General features: G+C 31.6%; 3 protein-coding genes across 3 annotated transcripts; all 3 read right to left on the reverse strand.

Moving 5' to 3' along the window:
- On the reverse strand, nt 1–2,812 carry LOC124841509 (ATPase, F1 complex, delta/epsilon subunit). The gene is made up of 2 exons (XM_047317791.2): nt 2,469–2,812; nt 1–633 (listed from the first exon to the last, which is right to left on the reverse strand). Exons 1-2 carry the CDS (start codon nt 2,715–2,717, stop codon nt 289–291), a joined length of 594 nt encoding a protein of 197 aa, XP_047173747.1. The 5' UTR covers nt 2,718–2,812; the 3' UTR covers nt 1–288.
- A 460-nt stretch (nt 2,813–3,272) lies between these two features.
- LOC124841511 (protein ENHANCED DOWNY MILDEW 2-like) lies at nt 3,273–14,058 on the reverse strand. The gene is given in 20 exon segments (XM_088094864.1): nt 3,273–3,833; nt 4,103–4,166; nt 4,244–4,362; nt 4,462–4,533; nt 4,700–4,810; nt 6,311–6,352; nt 7,196–7,288; nt 7,586–7,687; nt 7,820–7,967; nt 8,077–8,583; nt 8,906–8,995; nt 9,184–9,431; nt 10,514–10,612; nt 11,374–11,470; nt 11,564–11,668; nt 11,670–11,710; nt 11,796–11,852; nt 12,591–12,687; nt 12,769–13,188; nt 14,027–14,058. Coding segments are annotated over 20 exon segments (2,973 nt in total). The 3' UTR covers nt 3,273–3,404.
- A 2,004-nt stretch (nt 14,059–16,062) lies between these two features.
- On the reverse strand, nt 16,063–19,710 carry LOC124841510 (transcription factor bHLH25-like). The gene is made up of 3 exons (XM_047317792.2): nt 19,135–19,710; nt 17,055–17,396; nt 16,063–16,333 (listed from the first exon to the last, which is right to left on the reverse strand). The coding sequence occupies exons 1-3, from the start codon at nt 19,708–19,710 to the stop codon at nt 16,259–16,261; spliced, it is 993 nt and encodes a 330-aa protein (XP_047173748.2). The 3' UTR covers nt 16,063–16,258.
- Between the last annotated feature and the right edge of the window lie 1,488 nt (nt 19,711–21,198).

A 21,198-nucleotide genomic window follows, 5' to 3' on the forward strand; every position in this document is an offset into this window, starting at 1 on the left:
TCAAGTAATTATTGAGTTGCATTAGATGACTAATATTATGATATACTGCCTATAATAATATAATCCAAAACAAAAAATGAAGCTTTAGTTTCTAATATGAAGGTCTTGCCCAACATCCTTGAGCTAGAAGGAAGCTGTTGAAATATTATTTTATGAAATCACTTTGAACACAGAAATTCATGGTGACAATGTTCTTTGGCAACTTTGATTACACCGTGACAAATCAACGCCACGCAGTGGAGGGGGTGAAAAACAAATAAAGGAAAGGACTCAACACTACAGTACTTATCAGCCTGTAAGAGCAGAGTTGAGAGCGCTGTGGACGTCCACCCCAATCTGAGCCTCAGCTTTCTCCAAGTCAGTTGAGGCTGAGTTGAGCTTCTGGGTGAAATCTTGAAGGCCCTTCTGAACAAGATTTGCATCAATCCGATCTATCGGCACGGCCTCAACAGCTACTATGTCAGCAACAGAGTTCGCGTGGATGAATGCAAAGCCACTGCTGACAAAATACTTTGTCACATCGTTCCCTTCATGAACAGAGAGGACACCAGGTTTCAACTCAGCAATTGTTGCTACATGTCCTGGCAGAACACCCATCTGCCCAGTTGTTGCTGGTACAATCACCATGTCAACCTGTTGCACACAAATTATGTCACTTTTCAAGGAACATCATCAGTTAAGGAATTTTCTGTACTAATATCCAAAACTTGGATTGGATCAAACCAGTGAATGTAACACATGGCAGAACAAGAAGAAAAAAAAACAGATAACCATGGGTTAAAAGAAATTCAACTTGTAATAATAGATGATAAGTTAAAAGAAATTCAGCTTCTCCCCTGGGTTAAAATCAACTTATCACCTCAGGTTTAGGAGAAAGTGTCCACAAAATTGATCTGCTGCATCTTCATGATGAGAATTACAACAAGGATAAGATATTGAGAATGGCATATGAATTAACCTATAGTCTGATCCGAAACCAGCAATCATGCCCTTGGTGGACGAGATTGGAAAATTACAGCTAACACCAAAAATTCTGATTTCTCCGTTTATTTGATCCTTTTTCTTTCCGGCCATTGTAGGCACAGTTTTCATGTCAACTAAATGCAATCTCATATAGAACAAACTAATAACACTGTCTCATCCAGCTATATTCCACTGCATTTAACAACTTACATCAATTTAATTAGAAGAGTCACACCCAGTTTAATCAGACAACTTAAAATTTACTTTTGAGACTACTGGGGTGCTTTGGAATGTAGGCTGCTTAGAATTTATACCTTGCAATAAAGACCGGAGGAAGTAATTTATAATATAATAAAATTATTAGACATCAGTATCTCATTCAACTGGACGTCTCATTATGTTCCATGAAATCAATTATGTTTGGTTTTCTCATACCTATCTTGTGCGAGACAATGGTGACACTATTCTTCATTGTTCTATCATGAGAGAGTATTTCGGAATCTTTCTCATACCTATCTTCTCTTCCTTCTCATCACTATATATATTGTTTTTGGTGTAGACTACTGATTAATATATATGTCTGTTATGGAAAAGGGGCAGATTAACAACTAGATTCACTTCTTTACTATAAGAAACTTTATGTAATATTTTGTATTTTTATTTTGACATAACAAAACTCTATATATAATGATTAGTGTGTGTGTGTATATATATATATATATATATATATATATATATATATATATATATATATATATATATATATATATATATATATATATATATGGATATGGTGCAGATTTGGCTGTGATAATAGTGCATTACTATGATTTCCTTGGCTGTGATAATAGAGGGTTTCACTCCTCTCAAATTCCTTGCATCCAGACCCTTGGCTTTCAGAAGTGCTACCAATCTGTCATGGTGGAAGCGAATTCTTTACCACTGTAAGTAATTTTAACATCACGAACTAGGTTAAAAGGCTAGGCTTCTAGTTTCAGATATAAATGGTGTATGTTCTATCCAAATATATGTTTACAGTTACTTGAGACCTCTCAGTTATGATACAGTAAAAAGTGTTCTAAAAATTTGTTACACGATTGTTTAAAATATACTGAAAGGTATACTTGTAGAACCACTGGACCCTGAAAAACAAATGAAGGCGAATCTGGGAAAGATAGGGGAGAATCCCAAGTCTGATAAAGCGGAATACATTTATGAAATACATTTAATTTTCACAATCGATTACATAAGGATCTATTATAGAAATACAATATCTAATTTTCACATTTGTCCCAAACATATCCTAAATAAACAAAATAGCTTGTCATTTTTCCATTTCCATCAAACAACGCAACGACAAACCTCGTTAACCCTAGACCTAAATCCCCAGATCAGCACGTGCGAAACACAGGAACACACAAACCAAAACAGAAGATTCCAGAGATTCAAAGAATACGGTCTTAATTAATGTGCTACAAGAACCAATAGAGATAAAAAAACGTGACCTCTTTTGCGGACAATTGGGAAGCGTAGGGGAGGACGAAGTTGACTGTGAGTTTGGAAGGGAGGGTCGAGGGAATCGGCGGCCGCTCCTTCAAGAACGAGAGCGGCGTCTTCGGAGGATCCAGATTCGGGCTCACTTTCTTCCACGCCTCCACGAAGCTCGATTCCGCCGAGGGCGTTGCCGGTACGTCGGTGGAGAAGCGCCGGCGGGAGGCTCCGGAGAGGAGGGCGGAGGTTGCGCGGCGGAGCATCGCGATATTAGAGTCGGATCGCTCGGTCTCGCTAGGTCGGAGAGAGAGAGAGAGAGTGAAGGAGAGTGTAGAGAGAGAAAGAGAGTGAGAAGGGTGAAATTTGAAGAGAAAAATGGGTTAACCTTTGTTTGGACTTTGGAGCAAGTATTGCGCTTAGGAGTTTCGGGTTTCCTGTGACATCGGGCTTAAACACAGCCCAATGAATTTTGCTTCCTGCACTCTTTGATATACTAAGCACCCCATTATTACTAACTCCACTCCCATAATACTAAAACAAGAATAAAATATGGTTCCCGACTTCGTTAAGTCACCATAAAAACAAGAAATACACATAAAAGTTTATATATACAAGATACTTACATTGATAAGAAATATTTTAAAAAATACGAAGAAATTGTAGGAGTGCAGAAAATAAGAACCCTAAATAAATATTTAATATTATTTTTTAATTAAAAAATATATTTAATATTTCCATATTTTAATGAGAAGAAAGAACACTATAATCATTTAATTTGAAGATTGTGAATTTGAAGTAAAGTTATGTTTATAGGGTCCACAATGTAATAAGAACACATCATAACCAATCCTACTACTAAATTCCATTTAACAGTTTCATTCATCTCAAACTTACTACTTTAAAGAAGACCTAATTTCTTCATTTTGTATCTGTGTAGCCATTTCATATTTCTAGGGAGTTGATAACTCCATATCAATGCACATTTCCTCAGCTTCATCAAAGGGTAACCTATTCTCCAATTCCATTTCTCCTCCACAATCAGAAAACAGTGATCCCTTCACCTGACCCTGAGCATTGCATGTTGCAACTTCCTCATCTGCACCATCATCATCATCACATGGAATATCATCAAATATGCTCAAAACATCCCCATGTTTATGTAATCCAGAATAGTCCTGGTAACAGTCATGATTCTCCTCCATAAGATAATTCTTCACATGCACATCATATTCCTCCTTCATGTGGCCATGTTCTTGAGCAATTTTCCTGTGAAAACTGGTCCAATCAGGGTGACTCCAAAGGTAGAGAGGTGGTGGCTTCAAGTTCCAGTCTTCCAATTGCTTGTCTCGTACATCAACAGAACCAGGAAGATAAAATGACTGTAAGAATGAACATAATGCAGAAGATAAGCTAATTTACATGTCCCTTGTTTTGGTTATATACAGTATACCATAAAGGATCGGCTCAAGGCTCCAAGCTAGTAAGAAAAAAAGCCTCAATTTGTTTTTAATACTAATTGCTTTAGGCCTAAAAAAAAAAACTCGAAATGTAAATTTTAAATAAAATTATGATAAAAATGCTTCATTTCTTGAGTTGTCCCTGATTACACAGTGTTGGGGTTGAAATATCTGAACTTTTGCTAACTCACCTTTCCTGTAAACATCTCATCACTCTCCCAAATTAAATCATATCCACCTTTCCTTTTGTCAAGTCTGGAAACATAGTAGATAACTGAGTATTGTTCTTATTGCATGAAAGAAAAAGGGTATGAAATGAAACAAACACTGACCTTTTAGTTACTTTTGGTACAATTAGAATAAGAAGTTTTGGATTGAAAGTCAATGCTTTGTTAATAAATTTGTTAGCAAGACAACCCTTCACCCCAAAAGGAGGATTCAGCCCTATGATCTGGTAAAATATCAACAGGTGAAAGGAAAAAATAGTAATGAAGATATTAAACATGGAAGTATTCATGAATTATGAAGTAGAAGTTTTTTAGATTCTTACAAGTTTAGAACCGTTGGGTAATTCTTCTGCATTGACACTCATCCAATCTCTCTTTTCAAAGTTGAAATCATTCTACAAGCAGCAGGATTTCATTAGCAATAAAAGGCATTTGCAACAGGGAAAAGGAAGAAACAAATCTTTATTACATTGCAGTTTTAAATTTGAAGCAGGAGGAAAATAAAAACTGAAGAAAAAGCTATGCCATGCATGCCTTCATTTGAGCCACATAAAGACTTACCTTGGGTTGGAATAAATCATAGTTCTTGAATGAACATGACTTCCCCATCTGTTCAAGCTTTGATTTCATTAGACAACTGAAGTCATTAGAACCACAACAGAAGTCCAAAACCTGGCAAGGATTACACATAACCATGGATTGAGAAAGTTAGTCAACACAACGGCTAAATCCAGTAGAAACTGTCAGCAGTTATCATTCACTCATGAATTTATCATCTCTGAAATTTTATCTGCTTGAGAAGTTCCATAAAAATTGAATGCTAGAAAATTTTGATTCCCATAATTTGTTCCAAAAACATAGGAAGTTACATGGCCTGATATATTCACATTACCCACCAGAAAGGATCCAATTAATTTATATATGCTTCAGACAGCATCATGATCAGCAACATAGCATCAGTAATAGTATGCAACAACGTATATGCAAATCTCAGCAAAAGTTTCTCTTGATGGACTAAAGCCTGACTATTGAATGTGCTTGTCAAGACTATTTATTCCTGTCAAATGGCTAATTTCATGAAATATTGTCTATCATCTATTCATGTATTGTAAAACACTCATTGCCAGAAAACTGTCACCTCCCTGTTTTTCTTCAAATGTTTGCAAATCCTCATACTTGCAGTAGGACACATCAAACGCTCACAATACAAAAAGGAAGAACCTAGTATTTCTGAATTTCCACTAAATAGAGCATTCATCTCAGGAGAAAGAGCAGAAGAAGATACATAAATGTGCAATAAATCACCTGTACTAATCTTATTGCCACATTCCAAATAAAATGAACACGCTAGAAAATAAAGGATTTGCAAGTAAACACACTCGAATAACTAAAAATCCAAAGCCCCCATTTGAATTGACAGAAAATAACAGGTTGTGGACTCCGATATCAACACATATTCCAAGATTGTGACATATACTTTAATTAATTAATATCGATAACACACTAACAAAAAAAAAATGAATATAAGGTATGTTAGGGCCATTGTGTTTAAAGTTAGTTTTTCTTTTTGTTTTTTAAAAACTGATGTTAGGGATCACTATGTACTACATCTCAAAACACACCAATCATTAGCTTGTTAGTTGGAATATTTGGTCGGTTAAAGTAGTAGACGTGGAAAATTAACTTGTTGAAAATAACCTTAAATATCTGTTGTTTGAAAATGGATAATTTAGTTTTTAGGAATTTATTAACTGTCTTAAACATTTAGAATGCTTGTTTAGATACAGAACTTATTCTTATCATTTAGACTTTAGTTTTTGATTTTTATTTATTTTTTTGGTTGCATTTTAGATCAATACAGAGCACAAGAATAAAATTTTATGTGATCATATCCTCTTCAGTTAAAATTAATTTTTCTGTAAAATGAGGAAAATAAACATGGCTTTTACATTGTACAGTGTAGCATAGAGGACAATCTGTCTTGTACCAACAGGGAAGGGAAAAAGGAAAAATTAATTGTGAAGGTAGATCCTAGGGAGAGTTCCCTTTCTTCATTCTACCATTAAAAAATAAAATCTTTATTTTTTCTCTTATTTTCTATTCAAGGTTCCTGTCAAGGTATGTATAACCAAAATATAAAAAAGCATGAAGGACAATTACTTAACCACATACCGTGTCTCCATTCTGAACGTACCAATGAAGCCTATTAACAACCTGCACTAGGGAGTGTTCTTACATCAGCTTTACTAATTAGACCATTGAAAAGTAAAACAAAGGAAAGTTCAACATTTAAGTTGTTTGTAGCATTTTAATTCACAAAATCATTACTTACAATTAGTTATCCCTGACACTAAAACAGCCTAGTTCAGAATTTAGGCATATAATTTAGTGATTTGTTATTTAGATACAAGTGAAGTTCTCATAGTTGTTTTCAAAAAGATGAGCAATAACATTCTTATACTTTAGAAAGTGAAATTTAAGTCAAACTTAATTTCACAAAACTGATTTGTAAGGTGAGATTTGTTAGGAAAATGACACTCAATTCTACTTTTCTGAATATACCAGTGTGTGTTTTCATTCCACGTAGACCTTACAATTTAAAGGACAAACATTTGGCCTTTCATCTCCATGCCATAATGTCTCCAATTATTACAAAACACAGCAATATAATGACCATAAATGTAAAAACACAACATGCTAACTTCCTGACGCTTGCTCTCCTACTACATTAAACACTACCACTCACAATAACTCCTAAATTTAAGTTTATTCCAACAAGATCTTATATACTATACTCCAACATTATACAATAACTATATGGTAGTATTGGCTAATCTGTAACCCTTATAGGTTAGTTTAAATGTGGAAAACAACAAAACAAGTCCAGACACAAGACAAGAAATGGGATGAAATGTGCACAAGCACAAGCACACACAAACTAATATAACAGTTAATGAGGAATTTCCTTCATAACTAAAGGAAAAGAACCAAACAGATGCCATAAATGTTCTCCTTTTTGGCAACTTATACTTCAAAAGAATCTAATAATGTATTTACCTCCTTCAGTTTGTCTATTTTAGTGAAATGGCGACCAAAGGAAGTATATCGCATGCCGTGAAGAAAAGGTGCAAGGTAGACCTTGAGCTGCTTCTGCAAGTGAATTAATACTCAGAAAAATTGACTCAATATATTTCATGTTTCCTTCAAATAACAGTCATTCAGATATAGATATGTTTTTCCACGATAGCAGAAGTTTTTATAAAACACAACACAAACCAATACAAGTATAAGCAAACTCAGTATTGCATTGCCACTAAACAGTGTTTGCATCAGTTGCAAGTGCAGAGCAAATGACACGAATATTGATTAAATTTTAGGGAAAGGGTTAAGACACATGAATGTTTTGATATAACATCTTGAACAACAATGTTGAAAAGGTATTTCAACCTGCCAAATGAAAAGCTGATGGAGCACCCCTGGGTCACAAATAGCTTTTGCTTCTTCAATACTACATCCTTCTTCTAAACTCTGCAAAGCTGTTTGAACAGCCTGCAAGAAATCCAGAGATCCTTTAACTAGAACACTAATAATTAATTAATATGCCACTTTATCTTAATATGCTCAGATTCTATTTAACATCAATACTGAATGCTACATTCAAGAGGGAAAAATAAGATAAACCTTAATTGACCCTTCTACTTTCCCTTGAGTAAGGTTCTTATGAAAATCAGTTTCGGTTAAACCTGATGTTGAAGAGAAGGCTTGATGGTTCTTAATGAATTCTTGCTCATTACATGTAGACATGGATTCTTTCACTAAAGACAATACACTGCATAGACAGTGATGAATAAATGTAAACACCTGAACTTAAATATCAACCTTTTTTCTTCAATTAATCCAAGAAAAAACACTAACATATAACAATGCACATAAAGTACCTGTTTTCCATTTCAGCATTATCAAAGTCAAGAGATGTTCGGATTTTGTTTACCAGAGGCTTCTCAAAGCCAGTTTTTTCAATTCTTCCACAGACCAAATTTTTCTGCAGAGATTTAGCTTCACATAATCTTGAATTACATGACAAGTTAGCACCCTTTAAAGGTATCTTTTTTGAAAGACTTGGAGAGGAATGATTTGACACAGGCATATTTTTTACCTTCAAATATTTTCTATACCAATCAAACTTGATTGATGCACTAGAGAAAAGTGTATCTTTCTTGCAACATATTTTTTCCACATCTTTGGCAACATCCCCTTCTCGAAAGCTAACACTCTGCTTTGCCACCCAGTTTGGAGGAAGATCTTCAAAACTTTTACCCAAATTTATAGTATCCTTTCCTTTGTCAAATAATTTGTAATTTAATACCTTCCTTTTGACTTTTATATCAGGAAATACCAAATGGTCTCTTGCAGGAGTCCCAAGTTTGCTATCCATCTCATGGTTCCTAAGCAAGAATTGGTTGAGAACAAGTTTTAGGCCTCATATGATTACTACATTGGGAATAATATGACTAACTGACAGGTGAGAAATATGAAATGTAAAGGTCTGTGCAACCTTATCTAAATTTCCCTGGTTATTTTTTTATCTTCCTGCTTTTTCTTTCTGAAATCAATCTCAACAGAGAGCTACTTGTGCTAGGCCAGAAAGGAGGTTGGTTTATCCTAATTTCTACTTCTAATTCCAAGTTCCTATCATAAAGAATAAGGATACATCTATAATCAAAACGCTGTTTTTAATATCCAATCATTTAAACAGTTACAACTTACATGCAATATATCAAAATTCGATGATCAAGTAAACCATCCCAAGCCCTCTGCTCAATGCCCTTATCATAATCAAGTGTGAAGGAAATTTCCCTGAAGAAAGAAATAGAAACAATGAGACATATAGATGTAGGCATGAGCATGCACCAAGAAGGAATAATAGCATATAGCACGTTTTCATTTCAACAAATAAAACATAAACATAGTAATACTGTTGACATGAATACCTGTAACCATAAATAATTAATGAAAAGGAAAAGTGAAAAAACAAAAAAACCCACTTGGGTAAACATTTTCTGTGGTAAGCTTTAGGACAGCGTCTACATATTGCTAACTGCAAATGATGAACATTTTTAACTTCACCCTTTTTGCATAAAGAGCATGTATGAAGAGGACAGACAAATGCTTTGCCAAAGGCAACTTTCTTTCCCATTTCCTCTTGTTCGGTGTCAATGCCATGGGAGAGAAGCCTTGCTACACAGTCAGGATGGTAGTAGTGACCGCAATTTGCAGTAACACAAGGAAATACCTAAGAAGAAACAAACATGATAGTTTTTGTGCACTTTACAAATTTTATAAGCCAAAAAGCAGGTAAATTAATTTCAGCATTTAAAACAAAATTGCACTCCAAACTACAAAAGAAAAAAATATCCTTAAGGAACATGAACAAATTGTTGGTTGTAAAAAGACCGAAGGTGATACACTAAGACAACACTTGAACCAAAACAAAGCAAGAATGTACAAAACACACAGCACAAAAACACAGAAAAACAATGTAACATAGTAACAAAGGAAGAACAAGGTTTACATTGTTCAACCATTGTAGTCTACGTCTAGGAGAGAACGTAGCTTCACTATGAAACAACAATACACACTAACATATAACAGGTAACCCCTTGGTTCTTACCCCTTCTACATCAAAGAGAAACCCAGCAAACACCAAGCTTCACACACACTCTATTTCACTATTGATTCTCTTTCTTTCTCTTCTCTCACTCTCTTCTACAAACAGAGTGTTCACACACCTTTCTTCTCTCTGAATACAAGTATTTCAACCCTGCACTCTCCTCTACATACAGTTCTCTTTAGAATTTACAGATTAAGAACTCTCAAAAGATATGATCCACATCAAACTAATATAAGATAAAATGTTTCCTCTAGATTTAGCTATCAGATGGTCCTCATTAGACAAGGTTGCGATTTGACCAAGCCATCAGATAATCTCTGAGCCTGAACACCACACAATCCTTAATCAGATTAAGCATTTTAATAGTGATTATTAATTCAAGGAGCTCACCACTCCATATGAGCAAGTGGGAAACTAATCATTCAACCACAGAGGAATATGAAGAGAATATACATCCCAATGTTCCAATAAGGATAGGCTTGAAAACCAAACAAATGTTCTAAAACTTTCAATATCATACTTTATTACTACTGCCCAAAATAAAGATGAATAGCTTCCGGACACTAACTAATCAGAAAAAGAAAACCTACAGAAAGAAAAACTGACGACATGCATCACTGGATGTTATTCGAATGAAATGTTACCTGAGGTAGAGAAAGACAGGATCCAATGTATACAAAAGCTAAAATGCATCTGAATTATACCTCAGCTTTAGATGATACATCAGATGAACCCAATTTGCCACATGCAAAGCACTGATGCTGCTTATATTTACAATTTTGACAGTAAAAGTTTGGAAAGGCCTGCAAAGTTATGATTTGGTTCTATCAAGCAACAGTTGAAGTTTTATTGAAAAATAATGCTGCCATGAGTTAAGGAGTTTATTATGAAATGGGAAGGAGACAGGTGGGAAATGAAATGTGAGGAAAAGGTATGAAAAAGAAAGATATTCATCATCACATTGTGTGGATTGAATATGCTAATAAAAAATACTCATTCTCATTAGTTTGGTAATTATTTTCAGAGAATAATTTATTTATACTCAGTTCTGTCCAAAATTGGAGAGTAACAGAATTTTCTCTCTTATAGAAGAGTGAGGAGAATTGTCTCCTCTTTATTCTCCTTCCCTCCTATTTTTTTCATTACTCTTTTGCTAAGATACACCAATACTTCAATTTGTATCACATATCCATATCCGACAAATATATGTATTCGATACTTTAGGATACTTTACCTTACCAATACTTATCAATAAAGTATCTAAAACATAAACCAATAATACTTTTATGATGATAATAATTTATAAATTTTTATGTTGAAACGTCTAATACATTTGATTTGGGTTTACACAATTGTAATCATATATATTTATTATGTTTTTAAGAATTTTTGTACATTTTTCAATATACATATATATCGTATTCTATTATTTTCAAAATACATGTATTGGCGTATCAAACACATGTCGTATCCGAAATATGTATCCTATCGGTGCATCATTGCTCTTTTATTTCCCTTACTGTTCAAACATAGTAACAGCGGATGGAAAACACTATATACTTACCTTAACTTGAGCAGTGGTGTAGCCAAGAGATTCACAAAATGCATCTATACCAGCCTCCTTAGTTGCATGGAAGGATCTCAAACAACTTCCTTCACAACTGATCATTAAAACAGAAAAAATATAATATGTAAGTAAAAGTTCAAAAAGGCTTAATTAATAAGTTATTTATGGTTATATGACAAAGACATACGGAAGTATTTCACCACCATTATCACATATTGAACAAACAGTATCATATCCAATATTTTGCTCTCCAACGAGATTCAGTTCATCAGATTGTACATTCTCCTCATCCTGAGTCCACAATAAATTTTGGTTGCATTGTAGGATGAACATCCTGCTAATTAAACAACTTAACATGGAAAAGGAAAGAACTGCAAAGATCAAATACAGATAAAAAGTAAAAAAAGGTCAAATTTTACATTGTACTCATGGAAGTCTTCATTTGAACATCCCTTTTCCATTAAATCACGCAGGTACTGTCCATTAAAATAAATAAAGATTTGTGATAAATATCATTTACAAAGGAATTCAAAGATACATTGTGCAAGCTAAACATCGAATAATGTATTCGTATTGAACGTGGACACATAGCTCAAAAAGTAGTATAAGATGTAATTCAACACAGTACTTTAGAAGATAAATGAATTAGATGGTAAATCATTCATATTCATGTGAATCCAAGCTTATAAACAAACCTGGGATTGCACAAAATCAAAGGAGTTAACTTGGCAGCACTAGAACCAAAACAACCTTCTATTATGCCTTTCAAATAAATGGTAATCACTTCACACAAAGGCTAATGAAAACCCAAAACAATACAGTGCTACTAAACTATAAGTCTGTCATTCTATGGGAAGAATTTTAGATTTTTGTAGGTATCATCAAAATTGTTGTGAATCTATTAGATGTTTTTAAAACTGCAGCTATCTGGTGCAGACATTGCTACCAGCAATGAAAAATATCGTACCAGTTACATTTTCAGACAATAAAACATAAAATCTCAATTACGTGGGATAAATACAATGACTAAAAACATAAAATCTCAATTACGTGGGACAAATACAATGACTAAAAACTTTAGAAATACAGAGGGACGCATATCAGTTGCTTCTATCAACTGCATAGTTTATACAGACATCTAGTGCATGCATATGGAATAGATGTATTTCTTATAATGTATTCTAATTTTATCAAAACAATGCAGGACTTCGTACCTTTGATTTTGCTAAATCTTTGTCCCTTTTAACAGCTTCTCTCATCAAACTCACATGATTTAGAATATCATTCACAGATGGTATGATATCAAATGCGCTTCAAAACATTCATAGCATTAATTAATTGAATGGAATGTGTCAGATCACAAATGTACAAAGGACAAAAGAAAATCCACACCTAAAGGCCTTCTTCAGTTTGTCCCAAATAGATAGTTGAGATTCCTCTGGATTCCTTCTTAGAAAATGTAAAAAATATACAGTGACCAAGATTGTCCTAATTGTACTTTCAAAACACTCCCTTGGTCTTTGGAGTGTTATCCAATTTCTGTCCTTTGAAAGCACTGAAATCTCGGGCTGCTCATAGGTAAGTTCAAATCTCCATCCTGTGATCTGTTTGTAAATTTTCTGCAGGCTATCATCGGTTGTGCCACGCAAAAATACTTTTTCTCCCAAGTCACATTCGGTCTCACTAATGCTAAACAACAATGTCAAACTACAAAGTGACACAAAATCCTCCTTTTCATTTTCAAACCAATAACTAGTAACAACTGGGATAATTTCACCCTCTTCATCCGATGATGCCATTAGATGTCCAAAGCTATGTTAGAAAAAGTGTGTAACAGAAAACATATAAGTTTTAGCAGTCCATCACTTTATAAGGGCATAACCTAGATTGACATACTTAAAATATGACACAGAGACAGTAAACTAAGAACATATAAAATAACACATCATTCAGAATAAAATATTCAATTTATAGCTTTTAAATGTGTAAACACAATTCATCTGTGTGAACAAGTCATTATAAAATTGTACGATTGCACTTGGCATGATTTTAAAAAGCTGGAATGCAGGATAGAAGAGAATCAGACAAAAAGAAAAACTAAACTTATAACTCCACTAGTATATTGTCCTGCATCATTGTGACATGTCCCAGGTAAAACCTTTTCAGTGTCCCATTATCTCCACCTCATGCTACTTTTCACCCATGTTCATGTTTTCCTTTTTCTTTCATCAGCAATCAAGGTTTTAATGTCTTAAGACAATACAGATTGCACACAGCCTTACTTTCAATCATATACTCATTATTATTACCAACAACTAAACATGTCAAACACTCCAACTGAAAATCATCCATGTGCAGTACCACTTTAGTTATGAAGTCAATATGTGGACCTAAACCAACATCAAAATATTAAGGTAAGAAAACAATGCACAAAGGAGTACAAAATGAAACCAGAGACTGTTACATTCCTTCTTTTTTTCCATATATAATATAAGAAGAGGTGAAGTAATCACAACTTAGCCAAACAATCCCCCACCCCTTTTTTTTAAATCAAGGTATTCCCACAAACCAAAAGACTAAAACAAAAATACTCACAATCCACAAAATCATCAAAGTAAAATCAAAATAAAACCAACCACCCAAATACCACCTTTTACATTCCACATTCTTGTCCTCAAGCATCGCACATGGATTTGCACAAACAGCTTCTATTCTTTCGCACACAAAGAAAAATCTCACAGTATTTCCCTACCCACTATTCCTTTCATTCATACTTTTGGAGTTCATACAAACCACAGTTTGAAAAAGAAATATATATATATATATATATATATATATATATACACACACACACATATATATATATATATATATATATATATATATATATATATATGTGTGTGTGTGTGTGTGTGTGTGTGTGTTGTGTGTGTGTGTGAACTTACAGCTTTTAGAGCACAGGAAATGGTAGAAATGTTAAGTAAGAGCACAGTCTTTCTCTGCAATTTGGGTTGATCATGAGAAAAACAAGAAGGAATAAGAGAATATGGTTATATTTTTCCTTTGTTTGAGTGAACAGAAAACTGTCTTTGTTTTCAATTTTCCTTTTTTATTCATGCATTTATTTTGTAGTGGAATTTTCATTTTTGTTGTGTACAATAATAGTAGCATGGTAAGTCCATGTTCCCAACTCACACGGGTTTCATGTTACACAAGAGTTTTGGAAGATCATGGTGGTCGGAAAATGAAAAAAAAAATTATATATATATATATATATATATATATAATTTTAACTTATTTTATATATGTAAAATTTATTCTAGAGAGTCTCAAATATTTATTGTAAAAATAATGAGAATCTTTTAACTTAGAAAATAAAATTCGAGCATGTTTTCACCATAATGTATTAATAATCGCCCCTTGTGTGAAATCTAAATTCTAGATATTCATGTGTTATTTAATACAAAATATTACAACTTAGAATCGTTTTATTTAATTTAAATAAAATTACAAGTAATTCATGATGATATATTTATGGGAATTAACCAGTTTGAAAACTTGTTTATGATTTTAATTGATAATAGTGTATATATTATGAAAATTATTCCATAATTATAAAAACTATGTATCAACCATATATAGATAACGAATTTTTTCCATCTTTCATATTTTTTATTTTTTTAATTATATTTTTAAATATGGTAAGCCTTGTAACTATTTAAATACATATGGACCAATAAAATAGCATAATAATAACAAAATACTCATTCATTAAAAAGAGAACGATTCACACTGTTAACTCATTTTGTTTACTCTATTATTTCTCCAACATTAGCTACATTTAATTTTAAATTAAACCTATAATACATATATATTTTACAAAAGTTAAATATATATATATATATATATATATATATATATATATATATATATATATATATATAATTTCAATTCATTAAGATAAATCACATAACATAATGTAAAAATAAGGTCTCTGACGACCATTACGAATTCATTAACAATCATTATAAAAATAACCCTGTCTTATTTGTAAAACCTAAAAATATAAAAGATAAAATATTAGTATTACAAGATAAACACACTATTAATTTAGATTTTTTCTATTGCTCTTATTTTTTTGACTTAATATCATATTTTTTGTTTTTACTTTTGTCCATTTTATTCAATGCGAAACTCAATTTTTTAGTGTTAAATATATTTTCAATTTTTTTGTAAATTTTGTTTAATTTGATTCTTTTTTTTATCAACATCTAAATTTTGTTCATTTTTTTCTGAAGTGACCACCTCAATATGGTAAGAAAACTAAGTGTATACAAAAACTACTAAAACATCATCCTTTGTCTGAGTGTGCTTTCTTTACAACTTTTGTATTATAATTCACCACCAATCCATTCATCACCCTCGTAATCATTTTCCATTCCAAATAAAGATATTAAACGTATTTTTATTATATTATACTGTTTTCTTGTATTTTTTTTATCTTTCAATATAAATTCATATAAAAAAAATATTTTTTTTAAATACATTCATTAAATCTAACTAAATATACAAGTCAAACTAAAAAATAATTTAAACACGTTTTTCTTTCTTATGATTCTTTTGAAATGTCTTTAAAGAAAATAATCAATCTCCAAATTTTACAATGAACAATATCATTAATTAATCTTGAAAATATTATCTTCACATAATTAAATTTGAAACAATTAATGTTCATTTTACTTAATAATACCTCTGCATACATCACGGATAAATTCTCATAATTTTCTCTTATTGAAATTTAAGAAGCCAAAACTAAAATTCTGCAAACCTCACACCCATAAACACTTGCAGATTATATCTTACACTCTTAGGAGCATTAATGTCATGTGATTTTCAAGAGAGCTTGTCTCAGGCTTTTTACAAGATTATTCACTGTCATGCAGTATTGTTCGTCCATCTGCAACAAAACCAAAGAAAATTAACTCAGAAAGTAAAACTATTATCTCTGCATGGACAATACATATTCTCATACCAATATTTTTCTTTAACTTTTCTTCATAGTAATTCATTCTCAATTTTCTCTAAATAGACAGTGAAGTAACAATGTTAATCAATAACATAACAGCATCACAGTGACAAACTATCATGTTATCTAAGGGAATTTAACAACGTATGATGCACATTCTAGTTAAACTTATTCAAGGTTTCACCTTAAGAAATTATGAATAAAAATGGATGAAAATATGATTTTAATCTCTAAATTTTTAAGTAAAATTAGAATTCGTTTAAATCTAAAACTTTGATATATTTTAGTCTTCAAATTTTAATAATAAATGAATATAGTTCTTTTAAGTCAATTATTTTAAATTTTTTTATTAGTATTTAAGTTGTTTACAATATGATACATCTCGTTAAATATGAACTCAAAAATATGTTTGAAACATAAAAAGTTTAACATAATTAGATTAAAATATTATATCAATTCACTCCAAGATTAAAATATATTAAAGTTTCATATAAAAAAAAATTTTAATTTTACTCTAAAGTTTAGAGTTATTCATATAAAACACACATCAATTTTAACACAAAACCTTAAGTTTAAGGTTTGTGAATGTTGTTTTTCTTATGAACTTTATTAAATTTATTCAAACTTTTTAAAAAATGAAATTTGTAATCACCTGGGCAATGATTGTGACTTTAAGAGTGGAAGTTCCAAAGGGCAAGACACTGCTGCTAGCAAGAGAAAGATGATGATTTTGGAGCAAAGCCATGATTTTGAGCACAATGTCCTTTTGTTTGTGGCAATGGATTCCAATGAGAACCTCCTTTTCCAACACTCTTGCTTCAACATGAGGAAGTGCATGAGTTGATCTTTCTTCTTCTCTTTGCGAATATTTCTTTATCAATATTCTTGATTCTGTACTTCTCTTCCTCTTGTTCTGCTTTTCTAGCTCTATCACTCTCTCTTGAAGTTCTTTCATGTATATCATTGCTTCCCTTAGTATATAGGCCTTGTCTGTCTATAAATTCATCTTTACAAGTCAAGTTATGTATAATTTAAACATATATTTTCTCTTTTCTGTATTATAAGATGCAACAAATTATGTATATCAAAGATAGACACATCAAAACATTCATCAAATCAAAATTACAAATTAAGGTCTCACTTAGACATTACTTTATAATATATTTCTTTTCTTTGTAAACTAAATTATAAATTATTTCATCTTGAATTTTATGAAAGTTATATAAAATATTAATTTTAATAAAGAGTGTCTGGAGATTATATTATAAGTGAAACTTCATTTATTACATAAAGAATACTTTACGTATCATTTGTTAGAATGTATTTTACATAAGTTGATCAAAATGATTTATAATTTTTTTTTATAATAATTGAAAATTGAAAAACGTATTTAACCTACAAATAAAATATACTAATTATACTCAATCATTTTTTTTTCTTTTTTATCAAAGAATTTCAATTAAATTCATGCTCTTTCTTTCCAGGCTCACCCTCTACTAAATCCTAAACAAGACATAGCATAACTCTTTTTATCCTTGATAATATGATGTACTTAAAATAATATTTTTACTTTAGACAATAGGCAGAAGAATCTGATAGCTAAAGAAAATTATAGCATGTAATTAATTGTATTGTTCTGCAGGTATTGTAATGTCGCAAGCTTAGTAGGTTTGGACTATATTATTGATTAAATTTTATATACCTTAATTAATTTTTTAAATATTTTAGTTATATAGTTTTAATCTCTGAATATGTCAAAGTGCTAAATTCAAATAATAATGAAACTTTTGACAGCATATAACAATGATAATCAGATTTAATTAATACAACGGAAACATGAAATAGTAATAAAATACATATTTGAGAAACTTAATCCACAATTAATGATGAAATATGAGAGATTAATTCTTAGAATAAAGGAAGAAAAAGAAAAGTGAAATAACAGTGCAGAAAGCTTTGCTGAAAAAGGTGAAAAAGTAGTCCAAAAAGTGCTGTAAAACTAAGGAAAACAGCTTTGTCTTTCTGCTACAGTGGCCTGCTTTCTCTGCAAAGAAAGCTGTTTCATTACAACTTCTCTTTCTACCATACTATGCAATGCACTTTCTATTTTTTGAAGTTCAAAACTATGCCATGGAACCATGGAATGGGTCCTCTTCACGCATGCACTTTTATCATTCATAGTTCATTGTCTTTTATCAACACTACAAACCTTCTTTAGAAAAATGTCATCAATACTTTTTTTAACATATATTACGTTATTATATAAAATTTATTATAATCTTATTTTCTGGCACACGAAATGAAAATATTCTTTGTGTATATAGACACATTAAATGCTACTCCTGTAAGATGTAGCAGTACTTCTTAAAGGGAATAAATTTCAGTAATAATCAGACAAAGAATCTGCTTTTTCTTCAGCTGTCTGATCATTGTCTTCATCCTAATACAACATGTTCAAATCATGTAGAAATTTTATTGTTGAAAGCAAATTTTAAGGATACTAAATTGAATGTGAATTGAGCACATTGTTATGGGCTTATTAATTAGAAGAGAAAACAATGATTTTATGTGTTATGATCGTTATGTTATTTAGCTTTCTTATTATTTCTGAGTGAGACTAGATTTATGTTTGGATTTCCAAACACATTGAAGTGTTGAAAAGTGAGAAAACTTGTAAAGAAACAAAGAACAAAATCTATGAAGAAGATCATTGAATTGAGTAGAAAAGTAACCTTCTTCAATCCAGGTATGGTGGCAGAAAGTGCTATGAACCTTTCAGTGAGTTCCTGTCTCCTTTTTCTCTCAGCCATGATGTGATCTTGAATCTCAGATGAGCTTCTATACTTCTTGGCACCTTGTTTGGCCTTTGGTGTGCTGAGATGATCATTCTCTGAGCTCAAAAGTGAAGAACATAGGGCAATCCTAGGGCAACTACCATGATCATTATTAGGTCTATGATGAGAAGGTTCCATGGTTGAGTTTTCAAAGGACAAGATGAAGGTGGATGAGGATGGTGCTGAAGAAGAAGAAGAAGCATTGTTGTTAGCCACATCATGAGAAATGATGGAGCTTGAGCTATTACTCTTGAGCATTTTCCCATGCCTCTCATCAAAGTTTGCATTTTCATAGCTACTTTCCATGGAAAAAACATTGTTACTGTTACTATTATCATGATTATCATCATATGAGAGCATGGTGGTGGTGGTAGAAGAGTTAAGAAATGAGAAATCTAGTGGTTCAAGAACAATCCCAGTGAGGAAGTTATCTTCATTGATGTGAGAATGATCAGTGGAGTTGTCTTCGGCCATTTCCTATGACAGAAAACAAAACAGTGTGAAAAAACCAAACAGAAAGAGTCAAAAGAAGATAAAGATAACATAGAAAAAGTTGAGATTAAGATGTGACGATAATCACATTGATAGAAGAAAAAAAGTGTTTTTTATTGGTGGGTGATTACCAAAGAAGAAATCCAATTTTCCCACGAGTCTTCCATTGAAAGGAAAGTGGAAGAACTGATCTTTTGGCCAACCGAGTCCAAGGTTTCAGTCTTTTAAGGTATACAGAAAAACCTTCATCAATGGAGACAAGAAAAAAGAGACGACCACGTTATTCATGCGACGACAATTTCCACCGTTGGATGAAGTGTGATGATCTGTGGAAAATGTTGTCATGGGGATGCAAACCCTTGTTGCAAAAATCAACATTGTCTTCTTTCAAATTAAGGATGTCAATTATTTAGACATTGGGCTCACTGCATTCTGCATGATGGCAATCATAAGCAGTGAACACTAGTAAGATCTGCTTTATGAGGATCCACCAATTAGATTCTTTTTTTCTCAAACACTTTAAAATGATAGAAGATCAAAAACTATTTTATTACTTAAAAAGGTTTAATTAAGTAAATTTAAATGTTATAAACTAGATATTTACTAAAAATAATTTGTTTTTTTTAGTGTTTAGAATAACGTTCATTTTGGTTTATATATAGTATCGTTTAATGTTATCAAGATAGATATAATGTGGATATTACTTTTGTTCTTTTGTTTTCAACTTATTGATTAATTTGTCTTCTTTCTCCAATCTCATCCGATTCATTGTTAACTTTTTATTGAAAAGTGAATAAATAAGTTGATCGATTAGTGAAAAAAAGATCAAAAAAGAAAAAAAAATTAAAGTACAAAGAATATAAATTTGCTGTAAAATTGCAAAATTTTAAATCACATATATATTTTTTTAGTAACAGTAAAGTGTTGTAAAGAAATTTCAGAAATTGTAAACCGATCACAGATTCAAAAATAAAATCAAAATGAAAATCTTCTAACTTTGAGTTGATCTTGAATTTGTGAAATAATCTTTTGATAATGCAAAAACGTTCTACTTTTGTTGCACAAAAATCTTCTATAACGTATGAATATTGAAGCCAATTTGAGTGTAATTTGGGTTCTAAAAAAGTTAATAAAATATTTTTACAGAGTCAAATATGTATCTTATAATAAAACTTCCAAAGATTATTTAAATATTTTTAACTTTCAGTCTATAGGATACCTGTCTTTCTCTTGAACATTGTTTTTCTTGAATTAGATAAAGGTCGTGTATGTAGAAAACACTATCGCTTAGTGTGTAAGCAATAAATATAGTGATTAATGAATGTCATTAACATATTTGATAAGATGTGTTATTTATATTTCATGTTTATAAGCTTTAACCTATGTGATGAGATTATTGGTTCAAATACATGTTAGTTTCTCACTTATCGTAGTTAATCATAGATCATTGTAATTAAATGTCTTATGTAA

The sequence above is a fragment of the Vigna umbellata genome, chromosome 7 (genome assembly GCF_029865625.1).
Source record: "Vigna umbellata cultivar VRB3 chromosome 7, Vumbellata_1.0, whole genome shotgun sequence".
Taxonomy (NCBI): Eukaryota; Viridiplantae; Streptophyta; class Magnoliopsida; order Fabales; family Fabaceae; genus Vigna; species Vigna umbellata.